The 23570-nt window shown below is 44.2% G+C and overlaps 2 protein-coding genes across 5 annotated transcripts; one reads left to right on the top strand and one right to left on the bottom strand.

Moving 5' to 3' along the window:
* The first annotated feature begins 5429 nt into the window (after positions 1-5429).
* On the top strand, positions 5430-21060 carry LPCAT3 (lysophosphatidylcholine acyltransferase 3). Of its 2 annotated transcripts, none has more exons than XM_052701728.1 (13): positions 5430-5637; positions 14809-14916; positions 15025-15131; positions 15524-15617; positions 15737-15774; positions 16808-16986; positions 17371-17479; positions 18349-18435; positions 18743-18909; positions 19554-19701; positions 20177-20335; positions 20451-20577; positions 20709-21060. In XM_052701728.1, exons 1-12 carry the CDS (start codon positions 5445-5447, stop codon positions 20565-20567), a joined length of 1506 nt encoding a protein of 501 aa, XP_052557688.1. In that variant the 5' UTR covers positions 5430-5444; the 3' UTR covers positions 20568-20577; positions 20709-21060. The 2 variants fall into 2 exon arrangements, with proteins under 2 accessions (XP_052557688.1, XP_052557689.1); XM_052701729.1 differs by having other exon boundaries at positions 20694-21060.
* Positions 12969-23568, bottom strand: EMG1 (EMG1 N1-specific pseudouridine methyltransferase). Of its 3 annotated transcripts, XR_008210710.1 has the most exons (9): positions 23359-23568; positions 23183-23284; positions 22710-22851; positions 22250-22308; positions 21947-22096; positions 21256-21567; positions 16340-16388; positions 16055-16226; positions 12969-15826 (listed from the first exon to the last, which is right to left on the bottom strand). XR_008210710.1 is itself a non-coding variant. In XM_052701747.1 (6 exons), exons 1-6 carry the CDS (start codon positions 23488-23490, stop codon positions 21454-21456), a joined length of 699 nt encoding a protein of 232 aa, XP_052557707.1. In that variant the 5' UTR covers positions 23491-23568; the 3' UTR covers positions 21242-21453. The 3 variants fall into 3 exon arrangements, 1 of the variants encoding a protein (XP_052557707.1); XR_008210709.1 differs by having other exon boundaries at positions 16055-16388; XM_052701747.1 differs by lacking the exons at positions 12969-15826; positions 16055-16226; positions 16340-16388 and having other exon boundaries at positions 21242-21567.
* Positions 23569-23570: the final 2 nt, after the last annotated feature.

The raw sequence follows: 23570 nt of genomic DNA, 5'->3' as shown, positions 1-23570 counted from the left end.
CTTCATCAGGCTTAGCCCTGGACCAGGTTATGTCTAAGACCATAAAGAAAAGGACGACCTGTAATCCAGCCAGTGCCCATAAGCCCAGACCAAAATACTACTGCGCAAGCCAAAAGACCTGCCACTAATACTCTAGAAAACCTCACCAGCCAGCTACAACTGGGGCTGGACTGTAAATGAAGGTGTAAAACTCCATTATACCCTCCACACTTTACAATCAGCACAGCATGCTCCAGAGCTTGTTTTGGCCTGAAGAAGAACATTCAAGTTTCAACAGGCCATAGGCAAAGTGTTCTAGCAAAGCTCATGTGAAAGACTCCTTTATACTGTCAAGAGAAAGAAGCACCTACAGATGAATCATAATTGACTTCACTGTACTTGGGATAAAGGATTTACTTGAAGAACATGCCTAGTCAGTTTTATTGTCTAACTGAGAATGGGAAGAAAAAGAAAACAGTATGTCATCTTGCCTCTGATGCCTCTAGGGAACACAGCATTATGTTTTTAACTGGAATTTTAAGAACTGGAAAACAGTGATGAAAAATACAACACAAATAACAGTGAAACATTTTTTGCTTGGAAATGGGCAAAACAAAAACTCTACCATTGACGTTTCAAGTCACAATCTCATTTTAAAATGGACATGACAGAAGTAAAAGAAGTGTGTGCTGATATATTGTGCAGGTCTTTGCATCACAAGGGAATTGTGTATTTTCATATGAACCTGACCCAGCTAGTCTGCTACAATGGTCAAAATTGGCATGTATGTAAATATCAATAATTGGTAGGAAGGCAAATAGCTATTAATTAAGAAAAAGAATATTGAAGTTAGTGGGAAAAAAAAGGTAGCTGCATTTTTTGTGGGCACATACCTGCATAATGTTAACTATTCACGCAGAAGACCAGTTATATTAAGGTATATATTTAAATTAAATAAACATATGGCATTTTTTTGCATTTGTCTAGATTGGTGGTGTTGTAAAACAGCTAGGTCATATGTGCTTTACAATTCACTGAAACTACGTGAGAAGCTACGTTAATTAATAATTAGTAAATTAATAATTTAAAAGAGGCAAAATCATCGAGGTTGATACATGCTTCCATTAAGGTTGTCAATGCAATAAGACTCCAGTCTGAGGCATATGCATTCCTAATTTACGTGATCACAGACTAGTTTCCCAAAGTGCTCCCGCATCCTTCACTGTGTAAGACAAACCTTTTCTTATGATGAGTCAGAGCTGTGTGGCTATAACCTTTCTGGAAGATGCTACGAAGAGTGGTAGTGTTCAGTTTCTCATAAAATTATCATCACTAACACGCCTGGATTGCTTATCTCCCCCATGAAGATGGAAGAAAAAAAGGGTTTTCCTGATTTCTTAAGAAAATTCATATTTTTCTATTTGGAAACACTGAGTCAGTGCATAAAATAAAGGGAATAAATATTAAAAGAAAAGAAAACCCAAAACCTGACATTAATGAGGTCAAAACCATCAGCAGGGAATCAAGGATAAGTAGCAAGTAAAATATCTGATCCTCTGTGACCTCGGCAGAAAGTTGCCTATTTCCCTTTCTGCTAACATAACAATTCAGTGAGTTTCTTGCTTGCAACACATCCTCATCCTAGCTGTTGTGACCCAGGCTAGTTTTGTTGATAGTGGTTAAAATCGGACAGAGAAATCTCTCAAAGACCTGTCTGCACACTGCCTCAAAACCACTGTATATAACCCCTGACACCCACCTCTGCACGCTGTCCTAGAAGGTTCTTCACAGGCTGTTCATTTCTGTTAGTTAATTTTTTCTCTGTCCTCTCCATGCTTTTCCTTCAGCTTAGCTTGCTTTTTCCTCATCCCAGATGCAAGCTTCATTCAGATCTAATTCTATTCTGACTCTTTCTCCCTGTCAGTGCTGAATCATAAGTTCCAGTTCTACATACTCTCCAGATAGTCACCTCCCCCCTCAGTAACCTACTCCTCTCCCATAGCCATTTAAATCAGGATAGGCTCCTTGGATTGCCTATGAAAAGAGGCACTGGCAAGATGAAGCACAAGATTCCCTTGTCCATTCTTCAGTGCAGAGGAGACAGACATAGAAAGTAAGTCTAGAGTTTGTGAAGAACTCGGATGGGGTCTTGTACAGCCGTGGTCTGCATGAACACAAACAATAAAACAAATCTGCAGAGGCTTCAGCAGCTACATTCCTTTATTAATATATTGAGCCAACAGTTTCACAGTGAGCAATGACGCAGTGTCACAGAATCACTATATACTTCCAAGACAGTAAAGAAAGATTTTTGGTGATGTCTCCTCCTCCTCCTCCTCTCCCTAAACACAGCAGTGCCCTGAATGTTTAAAAAAAAAACAAAAAACAAAAAAAAAACCCAAAAAAATAATGGCATTCATCATGGCCTGATGATGGCCTCAAAATCAGCACTGTGCTCTGACCTGAAGCCCTTATATGACAGTAGCAAATTACAGAAGCAAGAAAATCTAAATCTATTTTGTTGTACATATAGCAAAGTGATTGCAAGTGATTTTTTCTCATTTCACAGAGTAGGCATCTCAAATGAGTAACTCTGTGCACTAACACAGTGTTTCGTGGATTTGTTACCTCAGCTACTCAAGAAAATTAAGGACCTAGAAGTTTATCCAGCCCACCAAATTCCCTTAATTCCCTTAATTAAGGGAAAGCCTTAATTCCCTCTTTGTCTGAAATCATAGATCGGACTTGTGGATGGACCAGTGGATGACTTCATGAGGACACTACCAGAGACAGATCAAAACAGTCCAAAGCCATTTCTGCTGACTGCAAATGTGGCCTACAAAACCAGAGGGTTTTGCCTTTCTAAAAGTAAGAGGAGCCTGCATCCGCCAGGAGACACAGCTGTGCTTGAGCCACAGATGCACTGATGCATGCAGAAAGCTAAATCCAATGCTCTATGTCCCACCTGCAATCTCAGTAGAGAACAAAAGGCCCAATAGAAGGTGAGGTATGCTACAGAAACAGTGGCATGGCTGATGCCACGTTACAGCCTCACCTCTGTAGCAAGGTCATGGAATCTCATAATCCTCCATGTATGACCTCATTTTTTACAGAAAAGGGGTGAGAAGGGAGGGGAAGAACAGGAAAAGGGGAAGAGATACATGGATGTTTAAAGATGATGTTTAAGACACAAACATATGGCTATCTTTCCCTGTTATAGTTTCCCACTTGTGGGTACATAAAAACTAACAAGTCAGAATTTTTGTCCGTGTTTTATTGTTTCCATGACCTCTTTGGATCTTTCTTGTTTTCATCACTTTTAAACTAATTTGTGGATTGTCCTCGGCAGCAGGATAGAGAAAAGAGGTTATAACTCCAGAAGAAGTATTAAATCTATAGGATTATTGAATTTTATAAACATGGCAGAAAGTTTGCTTATGGAGTGGACTCACTCAGGAGTGATGCCAGCAGGCCTGTCTCTCTGATCTGGCCCTGCACTTTCATATCTACAGATACTGCAGCCCATTCCCTGTCAAATACAACCAGGGGAATGGTAAGAGTCAGTATGTGCACAGAGACTTCATTAACTTGGGAAATGAGTTTGAAACCCATACATTTGCACAATTAAACAGATGGATATTGTCAGTTCTTGGGCTTTACAAAAAGTTTGGCTAACAGCGACCAGTTAGGGTGAACATGACGTCCTTTCTATAAACTCAAAGAGGCTCTCTACAAGGGTTTCTAACCCCCTGCTGACCACCCTGCCCTACTGTCCACACTCTGCACTGCCTGTAAGGGATTTGTGGAAGCCAGAGTTGAAACCTCCCCTTCTTCCACACTTCCTTACTGCACTGATTACTCTTTATTCCCATTTTTCTCACTTTCTTGTCAGCCTTGGGCCCCTGTCAAGGTGTCTTCTGAACACCTCTGAGGCTGAAGATTTCCCAGGCTAAGTACCTCTTTCCATGATGAACAGCCCTTCAGTCTAATTGAAATTTCTCATGTGACAGTGTGAAACCGTGGCTTCTCGCTGTTTCACTGTGGACATCTGAAGGGAAGCTTAGCGTTCCTAGTGCTCCTAAGTCATTGTCTTTCACCTCAGGTGCAAGGCATTTGCTTTTCTGAGCTTTGTGAGGTTTCTGTTAAACCATTACTTTATTATTTTCATTCCTTAACTATGCTAACTTCTGCATTCTGACTTCTGCTGCACTGCTGGTCATACAGGGAACCTTGCCCTCTTTCAAGACAGCAGTTTTTTCAACCTATTTTTCTCTCTAATTTTGCCACTCTGGGGCAGAAAAAAGCATGAGGGAAAAAAAAAAAAAAAAAAGCAAGCCAACAATACATCATTTACTGTGAAACTGTGGTGAAATGGATAAAGACAAATGATTATTCCCCTCCACATGGCACTGATAAAGCTGTGCCTGGTCCACTGTGCCCGCTGTGTGTTCTCCAGCAAAAGAGAGACAGGAGCAAACTCACCGGAGTCCAGTGGATAACCAGTAGTGAGGAACCATTTTTTAGCCAGGAAAAAGGCAACAGGGGGTAAGATCTTCATCCCGGCTTTCTGAGTCAATGAGGCCTATGTGAGCGCATTGCCAGATCTGATACAGAGCGGGATCTAACTGCTGCTACTGGCAGAAGGCTGGCTATCATGGGGATGGAACCGTAGCCAGGCTCTTCCCCGGGACAAGAAGCAATGGGCGTAACGTGCAACAGATACAGTTCGGAGTATAATCAGGAGAAATCTTCCCCACGAGCGGGTCTGTGCCTGTGCTGCCAGCTCGCTTCGGGCAGCACTTAAGTGACACATGACAAGGGAGCACAAGTGAGAGCATCAGTTCCGCTGCACCCGAACCCGTCGCCGAGGAGGACGACTCCAGTTGTACCCAGAGGGCTCCCGTAGCACGAGTTAACTACAAGCTGTGCGGCAGAGCCACCTGGTGACCGCACGGAGCAGGGTGCCGCAGGGACGGAGCGTGCCACGGCGCTCGGTGGGGAAAGCGACCCCCTCGGGGGCACGGCAGCTGAGCTAAGCTCCGGAAGCCACCGCGGAAGCTCAGCGAAGCGCTCGGTCCCCGCGCGGCGGGGCGGCGATGCCCCACAGCCCGTCGCCGCGCGGCCCTGCCTGGTTCCGCTCTAACGACCGCTAGCGCCACGCGCCTCTTGCCCGCGAGTAACCCCTGCCCAACCACATCCCCTACCCCTCCCTGCCCGGCTCTCTCCTGTCCCGACACAGCCAATGGGAAGGCGAACTCCGCCTCGCCGGCGCGGCCCCGCCCCCGCCTCTCGGATCGAACCCCGCCCCCTGAAGCGCTTTCTCCAATCATTGGCTAGCGGGGACACCTCGCGGCACCGCCCACTCGCGGGGTAACCTTTGCCTTACTGAGCGCAGAGCCCCGCCCCTCTGCCAAAGGCAGTCCAATCGGAGGAGCCGAGTGGGCGTGGCCGGCGCAGCGCAGCCAATGGGCGCGGAGAGGGACGAGAGCGGTGCGGGGGCCGCGGTGTTGGTGCCGCTGCTGGGTTCCAGGAGCAACCGGCCGGCGGGGCCGGCGGAGAAGATGGCGGTGGCGGGGTCCGGCTGGAGCTTGGCCCGGGTGGCGGAGGCCCTGGGCTCGTCGGAGCAGGCGCTGCGCCTCATCGTGTCCATCCTGATGGGTAAGGGCGGGCGGGGCCGAGGGCTCCGGCCCCGGGCACGGAACCCCCCCAATCAGCGGGGCCTCTGCGGGCAGAGGGCGGGCGGCGGGTCGGCGCGTGTCCGGGTGCTGGGCGACGCGTGTCTGGGCGCGGGGCCAAAGGGGAGAGCCCGGCACCGGGACCTGTGGATCCGGATAGCGAGGGACGGGCGTCCTGCACAGTGCGGGGTGGGCGCGATGGAGAGTCCTGAGCGCTGCTGGGTGCAGAACTTTGTTGGCGGAGTTGTCGCCGTAGAACAGGGTATCCCGAGCTGGGAGGGGCACGCCTTGAACCTGAGAGCACCTCCCGTCTCCACTCAGCGCTCAAACCCCGTGTCCGATGTCCGATGCTCCTTCAACTCCGGCAGCCTGGGGCTGTGCCTGCTGCCCTGGGCAGCCTGTCCCAGACATGTGCCCCAAGACATGTGCCTGGTGCTGCAGTACATTAGGTCTCGCAGGAGAGCGGGACCAGAGAGGTTCATGCTAGGGAACCACAGGTGCACGGAGCTTTCAGCGTGGCTGGGCTTTGCAAGGTCCTCTGTGTCCATCTGTGCCACACTTCACTCAAGCAGGGACACTCAGAGTAGGGTGCCTGAGACACGGCCCTGTCCAAGCACCTTTTGGCCTAGGGACCATATTTGTGTCTACAGCAGCAATGGGAGCGTGCAGGAGTGGCTTGTGTGTACTACCAGGTAGGGTGAGTGAAGCCTGCTGTCTAAGTGGCTAGAAAAACTGGCATGTTGTCCTGTGCTCCGCCTGCAGTATTGCAAAACACATGCTTCTTATGCTTATCTGAACATATTAAGTTAAAAATCATGGGTAAAATGGTTGAGGCAAGGCTCGAGTCAGGATATGGCTAATATCTGTGGGGATATGTGTCAGAGCTCCCAAAAAATCTATTCAAGTGTGTTTTTACAGTCTGCTGATAGAAATCTCCGGGGATACCTCTGAAACTTTAAGTTCTGGGGGGAGGAGGGAGAAGAAAAAAAAAAAGGATGGTGTAATCATCAAGAAAGGAAATAAAAGCTTTTCTCTGAACCTGAAAGTGTATATGAGGAGGTATGGGAGCTAATGTGTGAGATGTCTGAAAAACAGCTTTCTCTAACTGAAAGTGCATTTTTTGAAAGAGAGATAGGAAAAGTTGTATCACTTAGTAACTGCAGGCTAGACCAGACTTACTCATGCTTGATTTCATCTGCAATAAGATCAAACTGAACCAAAACATTTTTCTCATCAAATGTAGATACAGGAGATTGAACTCTCAGAAGCTGCTGAACTGTATAAAAAAGAAGGAAAAGTAAGTAATAGGAAACACATACAGGACGTGCAGATAGGTCAGTGTGAATTAATGAGCTTCACAGCTTTTCCCACATGTCTCTCTGAGACTTTAATTATAAGCTGATTCAATTTACTTTCCTGGCAGAAACCTAAACCAGAAAAAGCAGAAAGGCTACTACTGGGCGAGTCAACTGAAGTAAGCAAGGGACTTGTCCAACAAGAACTGATTTAGGAGCAGTGTTGGAAAGTGTATGTGGAGGCAAACACATACTGTAAAGCAATGCATTTGCAGAGCATGCGTTAGCTTCTTACTTTTGGAAGCAACAAACTAGAACATGACATTGGAGGGCACTGTTTCCTGCTTGGTAACCTATGGGTGAATAAAATCCCTTATTAGTTTGAAATGAACAGCAGCTGATTTGCCATCTTAATGGTAAGAAGAGATGCCCACTGCTGTCAGTAGATTAATTGAGCCCAAAACTTGTGAGTATAACTATAGCTGTTTGATGCTCAGTTGCATGAAGTCTCAGAGAGTTTTTTAAATTTGTATTAAAGGTCTTGGGATCAGGAGCTGGGAGCCTGCTTGTGTCCTTTTTCCCTGCATCCCCAAAATGTGCAGCTCTAGCCTCTTGTTTTGGTATACATTTCCCTGACCTTTCTCCTTACGTCAGTGTCTCTTAATTGCATTCAGGAGAAGACATAACTTCAGACAGGAAGCTTAAGGGCATGCAAAACAGCCTTGCCTACAGTTCGGTCCTCATGCAAGTCGTGTGGGCAGTCAGGCTGAGAGGACTGGCTCCAGCTTTCCTGCTTAATGGATATGTAGTAAAGCATTATAGGATTGCATTAAAAGTAAGTGCCAGGCACCACTCTACAGCAACAGGAGAGTGAGAACAGTTTCTTAACCTGACAGTGGCATTAAAAGAAATGCTCATTTCATTGCAGCTTAGCTTACAGTCCTCTTATTGTTACTGATGGCTTTCAGCCTTTGGTAAGGAAACTGTTGTTGATGACCACATCATAGGATGGCGTGGGGCAAAAACGAAAGGCATTTTGAAAAGCTGGAAATTGCGTTAGGGTAAGCAAAGTGTTGCTTTTTCTTGACTTCCTCCATTTCAGGTGTTTGCAGGGATTCAGGAAGAAAATTGTTTTTATTGCCTGCAGCTAGTACTGCTGAGTTATATCAGAACAAGACAATGAGGATGAAGTATGATTTTTGTTTTCTAAGCGTGGATTAAAGAGTTGTTGCTCTTTTCTCCTCCAGCGATGCAGTTCACCATCTAGATTATGCAGTTCTTCTGCAATGACTGTCTCCAGGGTTTCACTGTTCTGGAGATTACCAGAAACTGACAAAAAACAGCCTTCTGAAAAACGGGAAGAATTGCAAAGGACTTTGCAACTTCTTATTTTAATTTCTGGAGAAAGCTGCATTGTCTTTGAAAAAATATTCTGAACCAACTCTCTCCATTCAGAGTAAGAATATTCACTTAAGCATGATCAGAAATAAGCAAAACGTGTCATTTAAGACTGTTAACAGTCTGTCATTGTTAGGAGAAAAAAAAAAGAAGGTAAAGATAGGATGAAACGATGGGGAGGAAGGAAGAGTAACCAAGAACAAAAATTTGAGTAATCCTAAAGAGGACACATTTCCTCAGCAAACTAACAGAGACTGTAACAACATGTTTCTGAGTAAACAATGGGGGTTTTTGTCACCCCACAGTATTTTAATCAGTGATGCACCTTTTTTACATCCTGTAAAGCAGGATGTAAAGAATAAAACGTGAGCGGAGTCCATTAGTCAAACTGTACAGGATTGAAAACAAACTTCAGAGTTCACATGTGAGAATTTATACACACAAACTTGGAAGAAATTTGGCTGCAATTAGACAATATTACAAACAGTATTACTTTGAAGTGTAGTTCTAGCAGGCCCTATCATTTAAAAAAATGTGGTGTGATTCAGAGATATGAATTTGCCTTCCAAGAGGTGTATTCCACCTCGTTCTTCGCTAGGTGCAGGGCCCAGTCAGCCTTCACTGAGCACAGTGTTTTACCTGGAGAAGTCCTGTCTTCAAATCAGCATGGAAGACACTGGTGTTCTCAGCACCATGCTTACAGAGTTCTGGTTGCTGAAGTAAGCAGGCTGAGCCAGTGCTGCACTCACTTTGTGCAGGAGGAAGGGAGGGAGCACCTCCAACTATGGGAAGAGAGAAGAGGTTGTCCTTTTGTCTTTGAAGGGGGACTGGCTTCTTTCCTGCTGTCGCTGTTCAGCCAGGAGCCAGGAGGCCTTGACACTGTCTATTTAAGGCTTTAGGTTGGCCTTACTTCTTATGTGGCTAGCAGTTAAGTCAAGCGTGATCCCCAAGAATTGGATGTGCTGATCTGGCCATGCTGCCACATTGTCTTGCAAAGCTACCTGGCACTGCCTCACGTGGAGGTGGGGGCAGTGTGCTTTTTACAGCCCTGAGCCAAAACTGACCCACTGATCTACCCAGACCTGCCAGGAACACTACTGGGAAGTGTGCCCTGTTCTACAGACATAGCAGTGACGTGCGGGAGTTACGCTTTTCCTATAAGTCCTAGAAATCATCTGCTTTGAAATCATCTGCAAGTGAGTATTCTTTCCTCAACTTCCACCTCTCACCAATGGTTTGCAGGCATTTTCTTTGAATTTTCTTCAGCCCATCTATGTGGACAGATCACCTGTTGGAGTGTATTTTCAGTTCCGTGTCATCTGACAGGAATGCTGCTCACATGCTCTGAGGTGGAGCAAACTGAAGCACTATAAGTGGATGTCTAAAAGTACACTCCTGTGTTGAATTAAAATTCTCACACATGTGCGCCGATTCTTAAAGCTGTGGAATTCTTGTGCTATTATAGGCAGAAAAAGAGAACACCTTTGAAGTCAAAATACTAGGTAGGGCTTACATTTTAACACATCTGTTTTTCCCATTGCCCCTGTCCTTTTAGTTTTAGTGCTCTTACAAGAACACAGAGGCAATTGATTCTGGATTTTAATAAAGGTAGAGTTAACCGATCAGCAACAGGAAAGGGAGAAGAAGCATGAAGATGAAATGGAGCATGAAAAAGCATATAGAAAAGGAGAAACAAAAGGAGCAAAGACTTAAAAATAAGAGAAGGCTTCTGGTGTTCTTATTTGCAGTTCCATCTCTGGAAAAAGGCACTTTTGTCGCACATTCTAGGATGTGTTGAATTTAACAAGGCCGGTTTTGCTTGGAATTAGCCCTCCTGCCTAATCCAGCCTCTTAATCGTTTACATTTTTGTTCAGTTAGATTCTTGTGTTTGTGTACAACCTTGATGTTGTGCAGCAATCCGCTACCCTCCCAAATGCCTGTGGCAAAGAAGCTGTTCCAGTTTAACTCCAGGGTTCTCTTAATCAGAGATTGTCCTCTTGTTCCCATAAATTCTTCCATCTTTTTTATCATCAGAGGCATGTCTCAGCCGATTTGTCACTTTTACATCAATTGCTAATTCCTTGCTATAAAAAGTATTTTCTAGAGGCAAAAAATCAACGGTGCATGCAGGCAGCTTTTCAGTTTGATGGTGTGCAGAAGAGGAGAGTTACCTTGGATCAGCAGGTCGCCTTCTGTTTTCTCCAGGAGCATTACAACCGCTTTCCTGTCACAGTCAGCTCTGTCTGAAAGAGCTGCAAAAGATGAATTTGGCAGACGGGGAGCTGATAGACGTGGTCTCATCAGCACCGAGGAGCAGGGCCTCTGTTCCTGTTGTTTCTGAACGGTGAAAAGAAAGCTGTGTGGTGTCCTGAATCCAACCTATCTAAATATGACAGCAGGTTTTCCAGATGGCAACACTAATTTCTGTGTAACTGCTTTCCTGCCTTTCCTGTGCTAATTCATACTCTTTCAAGGACTCCGTGGTGGGGTGGGAGTGCTGCCACTGTTATCGGTCAGAACAACTAATTACTTAATAGATGGGAGTGCTCCATAGCAGACAGGCTGCAGCATAATGTCCACTGATAGTCAGTATCTACTGCCATGTGGGGGTTAAAGTTTATATCTGTAGTGTGGAATTGGCCCAATTGTAAAACTGAGAAAATGATCTGTGTGCAGGAAAGCTGTAAGGAAACTGTAGCCCACAGCAGGAGCAACTTGTTCTGGTTATCAGAAGAATGTGCTGACACTGAGACTTTTGACCAGGAGTAGCACCTGTGTAGTGCAAGAGTGGGCCTTAAATGGCTAGCTTTCTTCAAACAGATATGCTGTGTGTATTAGTAGCCCTCCATCTGAGAGGACTTTCAATGTAATTTTATTTTTTTAATTACAGCAGTGTTACCCAAACCATTATATGATTTCCTGTGTGGGGTTAAAAAAAGTAAGCATGGAATGTGACACAGGGCTGCTTAAAGAGCAGGAACACTGGTTGGGGGTGAGAGAAAATGGACAAAATTTCAGATCTTTACAGTTCGGAGACAGATGCACTGGAGTGTTCAGGCACAAATTAATTCTGTCCACAGAAATTAATGGAAACTTTTTTTTTTTAAATTAAAAATTGAAAAATTGAAGCGAGATTGCACTGATTTTTGAGAAAATGTTTTAAAACTGAAACTGTTGATGAGCAGCAATAAATTGTACTTTGCCTGTATTTCTAATCTTATTTTTCTCGTCCTTTTTCAAAAGGGGAAAAGATTTTTCCATTTGAAACTTAAGTATTTTAACTTTCAGTATGAGCCAACAGTAATACTTCTTAGGTTTGGGGGTTTTTTTTTACCACTTTTGGTTTTACAGAGCTGTGAGCAGTTGTTAACAGGTTTATTAAACTTGAATAGTATCTGTTTCACAGGAAAATTGAAATGAGACAAAATAGTATCTGTCTATATGTTTCTGAGCTCGAGGCTGATAGGCAATGCCTTATTTTTTAATCATGTGAATTGTTTTAATTCTTTGAATTACTCTTGTATCTCTAGAGAGCCTGTGTTCTGAACTCAGTCTGACAATTACTTCTTTCCTCCTCTGCTGACTTTCAGGGATGGTAAAGGAAGATGCTGCTGACTTGGGCTGAAGGACAAATGCTGTGGTGGATGCAATAGGTTTGGAAGAACCGGACAGAAGTAGAGCAGAAAGGGAAAGGAAGGTTTGAGTAAGGCGTTTTGTATGGGTATTAGGAACTGCTCTTGCAAAAGGGAGAGCAAGGCTGAATGAGCATCCAGGAGCAAGGTTGCTAGGGTCTGTGGGCAATGAGTTGTGGAATGTGGACACTGGACAATCATTGAGCATGAGAAAGAGTCTGCAAAGTGGAAACTGGTGCAGGACGCAGAATGAGGAAAGAACAGTAATAAGGAGGAAGGGCAGAATGAGAGATGGCAAGAAGCTGAGGAAATGGGGGAAAAGCAGTTGAGTTTCTAGACGAAAGAGGTACACAGCTGGACTTAGTAGAGCATGCAGCATTCCGGGATCTACAAGGTAGCCCAAGTCCCAGACTTTGCAATTCCTTCACAAGGGACGTGGGGGAGAAGGGAAAGGCCAGAAAATGCTTCCAGTCTTCTCAGCTGTTAGCACTGACTGCAGCACGTGTACTTGATATAACAGTACAGTTTGTCATTTCCTCTCACAGTGTTTAGATTTGGCTTTACTTATTGGAAAGCTTCCATCCATCAAACACTGCTCAACAGAATGTGCGTTTCATTACCCTATTATTGCAGCATATAAAACGTGACTACTTACTGCTACTTTTACTCCCTTAGTTCAGGTAGCAAACATCTATCCACTGCTACAAGCTTCAGCTAGGCTAATAAGTAGTGTGGGCACCAGCACTGTGGTTATTTTTCTGGATTTTTTTGCTGGGGTAGATTTGCTTGCTTTGATTTTAATCAGACTAAGAGAACACAGATTTGCGAAGTAAAGCGTTTGTACATATTTCTGACAGACATTTCATAGCCAGATATAAAGTTGCTTTTACTATCCCAGTTCAACTTCCTTATGCATACACCTGTAGAGACGCCATTTGCGTGAACAGACTTCTGATCCTTGTAAGATGGACAAAACGTACGATGTCAATATGTATTAAAACACATTTATTGTCTCGTGAGTGGCAGTGTTTATTGTATGCTTCATGACCCTCACCTGAACCCTTAAGACAACAATTTAATTTACTCTTGGGAGATTGTATGGCCCATCTCACTGTACTACTGAAGTGCTTCACAAATACTTAACTTCTCACTAGAGCCACAGATAATAATCTGGAGTCATTCCTAAATTGGAACACATTCTAAACTATAGGAAACGCAAGGAAAAACCTCCTTCCACTTATCTTAGCTACTTAATAGGAAATGCTTCTTACTTTAACTTTTCAAAATACTGCATGTGTAGTCTCAGTGGACTTTAGTTACAGGTTTTGTATACACAGTACTTAACAAATCAAATGCAAATCTAAAGTAAGAGTCAGAAAAGAAATTATGTATGACTGGAGGTCACCTGGGGAGCACTGGGATTAAACATCACAAAATCACTGAATCATAGAATGGGTTTGGTTGGAAAGGACCTGAAAGCCCATCCAGTTCCTGACAAGGGCAGGATTTCCACCCGCTAGTTCAGGCTGCCCAGGATCTCATTCATGCTAGCAATGAATGCCCCCATGGGTGGGACATCCACAAATTCTGGGCAGCCTGTTCCAGCACCTCACTCCTCTCAATGAAAAATTTCCCCTTGACATCTAATCTAAATGTCTCCTCTTTTAGTTTATAATGATTCCTCATTGTCCTGTCCCTATTTACTTGTCAAAAAAAGTGGATTTCCCTCCTGCCTGTAAGCTCCCTTTAAGTACTGGAAGGCCACAATGAGGTCTCCCTGGAGCCTTCTTTTCCCCAGGCTGAACAAGTCCAGCTGCCTCAGCCTGTATTTGTAGGAGAGGTGTTCCAGCTCTCTGATATCTTCATTTCCCTCCTCTGGACCCATTCCAAAAATCTCCACGTTTTTCTTGTGCCCCAGACCTGGACACAGTACTCCAGATGGATCTACTGGGGGCAAAGCAGAAGAAGACAATTGTCTCCCTCACCCTGCCAGCCACCCCTCTTTGATGAAGTCCAGAGTACTGTTAGCCGTTCAGGCTGCGAGTATATGCTGCTGGTTCATGTTGTTTTTCGTCAACCAGGACCCTTATGTTATTCTTGGTGGAGCTGCTCTCAAGGAGTTCTTTTCCCACTCAATACACACATCTGGAATTTCCCTGACCTAAGTGCAGTACCTTGTTGAATCTCATTAGGTTAACCTTTTGAGTTTGCTTAGGTCCCTTTTGATGGTATCCCTTCCTTCTGTCGTATCAACAGCACCACTCAGCTTAGTGACTCTGCAAACTTGCTGAAGGTGCACACAATCCCATCGTTTATGTCCATGATAAAGAGTACTGGTCCCAAGACAAACCCCTGGGGGACATTACTTGTCACCAGCCTCTACCTGGACATAGAGCCATTGACCATAAGGTTACTCAGCATCATATAAGAGGTCACTGAGGGGGAGCAGGGACTGAATTTCAAGATCAGTGCGATGGTATAAGCCATTTATAAAATTTATCTTCCCTTCCCTTGTAATATTCGCCGTGTTTGTCACAGAATTTGGAGGAGTGAGAGAGTAGTCCACCAAAGTCTGATATATGTATTTCAGCACTGTCCCTCCTCTTGTAGTGTATAAGGCCAGAAACTCCACTAAGTCATCTAGCATTTATCCCCTTAGATGGAAATACAGTATCAGCAATTATACCATGGCCTGTATTGGTGATGTATCTACATCAAGTGCATATTCCTAGTAAAGTGTTCAATAAAGCTATAATCTGGACCATTAGAAATGCTGCTGCTTGCTTACACTAATTTACAACTCTTCCATCTTTTCCCCCTCTATTCAGGATATCCTTTTGCCTTGTTCCAGCGCTATTTCCTCTTCCAGAAGGAGACCTACCTCGTTCATCTCTACAATGTGTTCACAGGACTCTCAATTGCTTACTTCAATTTTGGTAAGATGAGCTTTGGAAGAGAGAGCTACTAGGCCCAGAGATTGCTGCAGTTTGGGAGGACCTGCAGTGGGAAAATCTCATTTTTGCTTCGTCTCTCTCTCTCTACAGGGATGCAGTTCTTTCATTCACTGCTATGTGTTCTAATACAGTTTCTCATCCTGAGACTTATGGGTCGCACAGTCACTGCCATCTTCACCACGTTTGTCTTTCAGATGGTAAAATTCTCTTTCTTACTGCATCACAGAATCATAGAATCATAGTATGGGATGGGTTAAAAAAGAACCTCAAACATCATTCAGCCCCCCTGCTCTGTGCAGGGTGGCCAACCAGCAGACCAGGCTGCCCAGAGCCACATCCAGCCTGGCCTTGAATGCCTCCAGGGATGGGGCATCCACAGCCTCCTTGGGCAACCTGTTCCAGTGTGTCACCACCTTCTGTGTGATAAACTTCCTCCTAAGGAAGTTTTATGTCAGTTTGCATCAGTTTGTAGAAAGGGCTTTCTGTTCATTTTTGCAGTTCTCAGTAGCAAATATAGGTGGAAAAATGAAAACAGATCAAAAACTGCTGGAGGTTTGCTTTAAATAACCCAAATAATTATTTCTTTCAGACGTACCTTATGGCTGGCTATTACTTCACAGCCACAGAGCACTATGACATCAAGTGGACAATGCCACATTGTGTCTTGACTCTCAAGTTAATTGGTAAGCAATGCTACCTTGTTATATTTTGCATTCTGTAAGCCATGCCTCAGGGAAGAGGACTGCTTGCTTAGCCCAAATAGTCCATCATAAATCTTCAAATGATTGTTTCTCATCTCCAGGCTTGGCCATTGATTACTATGATGGAGGAAAAGATCTGGTGAGTAGAACACAAATACACTTCCCTTCCTCTTGTTTGCTATTCCAGTGATCTAGAAGACACAAAATCAGGTTCAAAGGATGTAAGTTAGTAAGCTGCATTCATTGTTTGGCAAAAGCCAGATCTGAGAGAGGATTATCTGTGAATATCTGAGAGCACTGAATTCCAGAGTGGAAAAAAATAATTTGGAACAGAAACTGTAGCAATTACAGAGGGGAAAAAGTTGCTTCAGCACTGAATTGTGTCAAAATATTATTCTGCCCCCTTCCAAATTCCTCACCATCTGCTTTCCCCAAATCTGTTGCTTTAGATTCCCCATCTCCAATGCTCTGTGTCTTGTGGGTAGTATTCCCTTAATGTGGAAACCATCAGCACTGGATCTCAGTTCCCATCTTCCTTTCTTTTGTTGAGTCATGTCATATCTTCTTGGATTTTTGCCATTTGTTCTGGCCCTGTTATTAGAGAAGATTACATAGTGACAGAAGTCACACAGCACAGTGTGTGGAAGAGGACAGAACACTTATTACAGTCTCTTAATACTACTTCAGGTGTCTTTGTTTCTCACCTCCTGTACAGGCCGATCCAGCATTCAGTGTCCATGCAGTCATCACAAACTGCAAGAAAAAAAATGTTCATCTGAAATCTCTTAAGCAGAAGTTTCAAGTATTTGAAGACATTAAATTCTTGCATCAAGAAGTAGGAACTGTAGGACAGCATGGTCTGGGTACATACTGTTGCAGTCAGGGATTGGTAATGGTCAGATACAGAGCTTTTACTGTGCATCTGTGCTGGCAGGGATGCATGTTAACAGATTTCTTCCTTGTTTTGAGCTTTTTTGGGAGTATAGATCTATGCTGTTTGGAGGGACTGGAGATAGTGATAGCAATGAGGAGAGGAATGAAGTACTAAGTTAAAAGTTCCCTGCATGTGGAGAGTAAGAGCTTAGACCATAAAGGAGATGCACTGAAACATAACATCCAGAGCTAAGCATGACAACCCTTAGGATGATGTTAATCCAATCCCTTTGGTGCAGGAGTTCCTGACCCCTGAGCAGCGTCGATTTGCTGTCCGGGGAGTTCCTACCTTGCTGGAGGTCTCAGGATTCTCCTATTTCTATGGTGCCTTCATGGTGGGGCCTCAGTTCTCCATGACAGACTATCAGAAACTGGCAAGGGGTGAGATGACTGACGTTCAAGGCCAGAGACCCAATAGGTAATGAGATCCACTTAGCTCCTTGCTTTCCTAAGATCCCAGAATGCTGAATCCTCCATGCATTCCCTGCAGCAGAGCGTGTTCTTACCTGGACACTGAAATACTGTGACTAAAAGTGATTTATAAGAGAAGGCAGCCATTCAGAGGGTGCTCATAAACTCTACATAATTTCCTAGCATTGTTCAGGGGCCAAAACATTAACATTTGGCTTGTTTAGTACAGACTCAATTCTGACCTGGAATCCGGTCAGCACCCCAGCTTCCAAGTAGAGGCATCTGCTGCAGTGGAATGTGGTAACCCCTGTCACCGTCTCCCCAAACTCCTCATTTCCACTTCTGTTTTTAAACAGGGCTTTTCCTTGACCTTCGTATTTTTCTTTCTCAGTTTTGTGCCTGCTCTCAAGCGCCTGAGTTTGGGTCTCTTATTTCTAGTGACCTATACCTTGTCAAGCCCATACATCTCTGATGAATACCTCATCTCAGATGATTACATGGTATGTATATATTTGACAGTTCTGATACGTGCAAGAATTCTACTTCTCTGGAGGGCACTGGATCTACAGGAGTAGAGGAAGGCCATTGTGCTTTTTAGGTTTGCCTCAATTCATAGTCAATAAGTCAGCAACTAGTGCTATGCCTTTTACTAATGGAGAATTCATCTTGGATAGTACAGCTGTTTTTGGAATCCTAATGTGTATTTTGTTACTTTTTAGTAACTGTTTAACCATTACACACAAAGAACTCTGCGGTAGTAGTTTCCAAGGCTTTTTAAAATTTGAAGATGGAGGTTCATTGTGTAGACTCTATTAGGTGAGCTATCCTTGAGTACAGGCTAGCTTTGAAAGAAAAACTTGATCTGCTTCTCTCAACAGTGTATTTTGTGTAGAGGGATGCAGCAGCAGATTCTCCAGGTTGACTCATTTGAATTAAAAATTTACAGAGTCTTTGGGGTTCTTTGAAAACTCCTAACAAGCAATTCCAATCTGCAGATTATAGAATTAATATTCTATATTCTCAGAGTTGGAAGGGACCATTAAAGATCATCTAGTCCAACTCCCCTGCAAGGAACAGGGACGTCAGTCCCTGTCCATTCTTTCTGTACCAGTGTGAATAAATGAGGGTATCCATTCCCACAGTGATTATGCTAATTCCAGACTACGTGTGTCGGTACAGTCAAATATCACCAAGGGAAGTAAAAAGGTGTATGGATTCATATAACCCTGTAGCCTGCAAGTCCAGTTTATTTAGTGTCGCAACATACTGATTAGATTAATATGAAAGACAGTAATGAGATCTCAACTATCCACCTTTTATATAGCCAGAACTCATTCATTTTCATGTTTAATTTGCTCTATCTCTGCAGGAGAAGCCTTTCTGGTTCCGCTGTGGTTACATACTGGTCTGGGGCAAAATTATACTCTACAAATACGTAACTTGCTGGCTTGTTACGGTGAGTCAGAAGTATTTCTAGAAACAAGACAAATGAACAAAGTTCGCACCTCTGAAGTTACAAAGTATGCTTTTGGTTGGACTTAGAAATTCAAGTATCTGGGTATCAATGCAGATCAGTGTAGTTTGCTCTAAGTAAAGCAAGGGTTAACTAATCAAAAAGAGAAGATTTTAACCCATTTTCTCCATCTGCAGTGGTACTGTCCAGTGAGCACAGAATCAGAATGTCCCCAGCTCTGTCTTTCAGGAAAAAAAAAAGAAAAAAAAGTGATGTGTTTTTATTATCCTTCCTCTGTCTTTTTCTGTAGGAAGGTGTCTGCATCCTTGTTGGTCTAGGGTACAATGGGACTGACCAGAGTGGAAAACCTATGTGGGATGCCTGTGCCAATATGAAGGTCTGGCTGTATGAGACAACACCTTTGTTCACAGGGACCATTGCTTCTTTCAACACCAACACCAATGCTTGGGTGGCCCGGTGAGCAGGAAAAATTTCTACTTCTGTAATGTCAGTAGTACCTATGTCAACAGAACCAAGATCATAAGTTGAGAAGGGAGCACTCAGCATCTGCTAGTTCTCAGTTCTCACCCTACTCCTATTTGAAACAGCTTACTGAGTTGGGTAGATCTTTGAATCCAACTTAAAAAGGCAGTTCTTTGTTAAGAGGCAGGAAGTTGAAAATGGCAAAAGCTGGAGGGGGGGTGCTAGAATGGAACTACAGTGGGCTCTCTAGCCTTCTTGGTCAAACAGTTGCAGAACAGGTGAAACAGTTGCCACACTGGTCTAGTGGCTGATGCAGTTTGGCAGCTGTTTCCTGCTTCTTGATGCCTCCTATGCAATGACACAGCTTTTTGGTTCAGATCTTGCTGGACCACAACTGAATTGTAAAATATCCTCATTTCTGTGAGCGTTGTCAGAAGGACCACTTATCCCCACTAGCTGGCATTTAAGATAAAGACTGAAGTGTAAGTTGCCCCCAATTTCTGAGGGCAACTACTGTTTAGCTGTTTCTGTTACCACAGGGAAACGTGAAGACACGGTCCCCTGGGCCTTACATCTCTGACATGGAGAGAGAAGGATAAACAGTGTACTAGAAGCACTTTGTTTCTACTCTGCTCTAGCTACATCTTCAAGCGCCTGAAGTTCCTGGGTAACAAACTGCTCTCACAGGCACTGGCCCTGTTCTTCCTGGCTATTTGGCATGGACTACACTCTGGCTACCTGGTGTGCTTTCAAATGGAGCTGCTTATAGTCATCGTTGAAAAACAGGTGCGCCTTGTCAGACTCAGCAGAATGAGGTCACCTGCGTTAACCTTTCCCCTTGAGTCCAGAAACTCCACACTGAAGGGTTTAATAACTGCTCACTTAGAAATTGGTGTTCACAATGGTACTGTTCTGGTCAAAGGTTCAGTAAGTTCCTAGCTTAACACTGGCAAGCCATAGCTTTCTTCCCATCAGCTTTTACAGTACAACTAGCACGTGAGCATATTGCAACTGAAGTGCTTGCCAGTTGGGAAGGTTGGAAGACAAGCACGTGAGAATGCCTCTGCTAAATCTCTGATAGTGAAAGAAAAATATTCCATATTTAGCCTTTTCTTTTTTGATTAAAACTTCAAGAATAGGGTACTTAGTTTTTTGTTGCCGGTTACCAAAGTTAATTAACAAGGATGGTCTGGTTGCAGAGCCTACAGACACAACCGTTAAGACACCCAACTGAGAAGAGCTTTATTTTTCTTTACATTAGGTTATAAACCTTGTTCGGGACAGTCCTACTTTAAGCACTTTGGCCTCCATCACTGCCTTGCAGCCTATTTTCTATGTGCTACAGCAGACTAACCACTGGATGTTTATGGGTTATTCTCTGGTGCCATTTTGCCTTTTCACCTGGGACAAATGGATGAAGGTATTTATTAACCTTAAACACACAATCTATGCAACCAGTCCCTTTTACCCCTGTTGCCCTCTCATGTGGTCTTAGCTGAAGTCTGCTGCTGACCCTTAGCCCCTTCTCTTTGCAGGTGTACAAGTCTATTTATTTCCTTGGCCACGTGTTGTTTTTCACATTACTACTGGTGTTGCCTTATATTCGCAAATTACTTGTGCCACGAAAAGAAAAGCTAAAAAAAGCAGAATAACAGCCAACAGGTAAGGTTGTGCCACCTTCAGGGACACCTCGCAGGAATCCCACACTGGGACGAGGCGGTGAAGTGAAACAGCAGCGTTACAGCCCTGAAACAAGACAACTGGAACAAGTCTAATAGCTCTTTCTTTTTCAGATTGTACCACCCATGCATTTGTAGGAGTTGATTTAACACTCCAGAAGCAAAGCACCACCTGCCAAGTTTGCTGTGTTGAAGTATGACTTTTTTTTTCAACGTGAGGAGGGGGAAAAAGAGAAAGCACAGGGTCAAAGACCCAAAAGGAGGGGAATGGAGTTGTCTCCCTCCAGACCCTCCACTTTCTGTATGTTGCCTTATCTCTCTGCCGCCCTCCAGTGGACACTCTCGTCTCTCTGCTGATATCAGATGATTGTAAAACACTCAACACGGGCACTGTATTGGAATGGAGCTACCCTCTGACTTTTCTACGTTTGTCATCCAAGATAAAGTTGCTCCTGTTCTTTTTTCATATCTGCTTCAGCTCATTTCCTCCAGGGTGCATCAGTGTGGGAGTCATGAGCAGTCACACACTACAGCGAAAGAGCTGCTGGGCCCAGCTAAGAACTTTGGTTCCACAACAAATTTGGATTTACTATCAAGGGTGATATCCACGCTGTTCATTTACAAAAAATTAAGTACAAAACACAGTCTTATGAAAAGTTACCTTTAATAGGAGGAAAAAAGGTTGGTGGGGCACCTCCATGTAAAGTTGCATTGCTCCAGGAGCTACAAAGAAGAAACTGAAGCTTTTCCTTTTCAGGAGCCCAAAGCTGCACCAGGTCCACAAAGAACTAAAAAAAGCCTCTCCAGAATCTGGAGTCACTGTATAGCAGTCCATCATGACAGCAGCAGAGACAGAAGTTCATACTACTCCCCAGGCTTCCTCAAAGGCAGTAGTAATTTTAGCACATGTGAGGGCAGCAGAGAGGGGATAGTTGCTGATAGAGATCATCTTTTCTGTATAGTCCACATTGACCTGGGGGGAGAAAGAAGAGGAAAATACATATCTGACTGTATATCAAGCTGCACACTATCACTTAATCCCATCTTCTTTCATCCGTTTCAGAGGTACATCATTGCTCCTATATGACCATGGTTCATCCAAGACTTAGCATTGCCACGTTAAAGCTCCTCAAAGCAATTGATAGCCCTCTCTTCAGTGAAAGGCCCCAGTATCACAGAGCTGGGCAGTTTCTTAGCAGGACTATAGCAGAGAAGGGGTTGCAGGAAAAGCTCCCAAAGAATAGAGAAGTTTAAAAAAACAAACAAACAAACAAAAAAACCTCAAAAATGGCACTAAAACCTACAATCATAAATATATTTACAACTTAAGTAAAAAGGCTACATGCACTTACTGAACCGTGGGCAAAAGCTCCCACAACAATAGTTACTGGCTCTGCTGTAGGAACCAGTTCACGCAGATCTGTCACATTTGGAACTGCAAAAGAGGTACCTATCTTCATACAGCCCACAGGTAGATGGTCACTGACTGGATTTTTAATAACCTACAGAAAAAAAAAAAATTAATAGCAGTGCAGAGATAAGAGGCTCTGTCAGATAGACAAGTCCACAATATATACTGCACTCAAAGCAAATACATTACTGGCTGCAAAGAGGAATCTTGCACCATTACCTGTGAACAGTGAACGACTGCTTACCTTCAACAATTTCTGAGGACCATCAGCTGCTCGAACGCTAAGCTTATGCAGCAACTGAACTGACAAAAGAGAAGAACATTAGTTAAGCAGTCTGTTCTCTTGCTGGAGGAAGCACATTCTCTGCCTGCTGGTGAGAGCTCAACTAGAAAGAACTTCAGAGTTCCCAGCATCTTCTAAAGAAGTTTAAAAAAACAAACAAACAAACAAAAAAAAACACTGATCAGAGAATTATTTTGCCATTAGCATACTCTCATGCAGGCAACTCCCTGCTGTACTAGGAAGTATGGTATGTATTGCGAGTATGTGGCTGGGAATTCACAAAAAGAAACTTTCATTTCCCTTCTCTTTTTTTTTTTTTTTTTTTGAGTCAGTGTAACTTCTTAATTTTTCACACAACTCTTCTGCTCCTAACCACCACCCCACATAATTCTGTAGCCAGTACAAAGCATGAATCGCTTACCCATAAGACCACAGAATCGATCAAACGTTCTTGGGATCCTGGTCTGAGGATTAACTTCAATTAAAACATTCTTTTGGGTATGGATGTAAACTTGCAGAAGACCAGCCCGATTCAGAGGGCTATCCATAAGCATGAGAAGACTCTGAAACAAGACAAAACAAAAATGTAGTAGAGGAAATTGAAAAGGTGCAAGGGAGGGATCTTGGAAAAGACTCCATGACTGCATACGTGACAAGAGACAGAGTGGCCACACAAGTACTCCTGTTATGCTGAGAAACAAGCAATCCCATACACAAATAAATACAAACACACGTTATTAAGCACAAGTATGGTGGGTGAAGCTAACTTCATTCCCGCCCTAGGGCCATAAGACGATACCCCACACTCCAGGGGCACTATCCTGCAGCAAGTGCCACACCGGCATGGCCCCACACGCCCTAGGGCAGTCCATGCTGCCAGTACCTAGGCGGTACCTGGTGGGTGATGTCGGGCCGCACCTCTCTGGGGTCCCGGCCGCTCCGCAGCAGCAGCGCCTTATGCTTGTCGCAATTAAGGAGTTCGAACGTCTTCCCCACCTAAGGCCAAAGCACGGACAGTTTGACAACAGAAACCGCGGAGTATCCCCCGGCCCGACCCCCTCCGTCCGCACCTTCACTGTCTCTAGGCTCGCCCCTTCCAGCACCACCAGAAGCCGTCGCTGTCCGCGGACGCGCTTAGCCTCTAACAAAGCATCATCCTCCTCCTGCTCCTTCTCCCCACGCGGCCGCCTGGGCGCCGCCATTTTGTCCGAGCCGCACAACGCAGCGTCACCACCGCGAGCGCCGCCAATGGCCGCCGCAGCCGCCCAAGATGGCACCCTTC

This window comes from Tympanuchus pallidicinctus, unplaced genomic scaffold (assembly GCF_026119805.1).
Source record: "Tympanuchus pallidicinctus isolate F22 unplaced genomic scaffold, pur_lepc_1.0 scaffold40, whole genome shotgun sequence".
In the NCBI taxonomy this organism is placed as follows: domain Eukaryota; kingdom Metazoa; phylum Chordata; class Aves; order Galliformes; family Phasianidae; genus Tympanuchus; species Tympanuchus pallidicinctus.
This window is presented reverse-complemented; position numbering and strand designations above follow the sequence as displayed.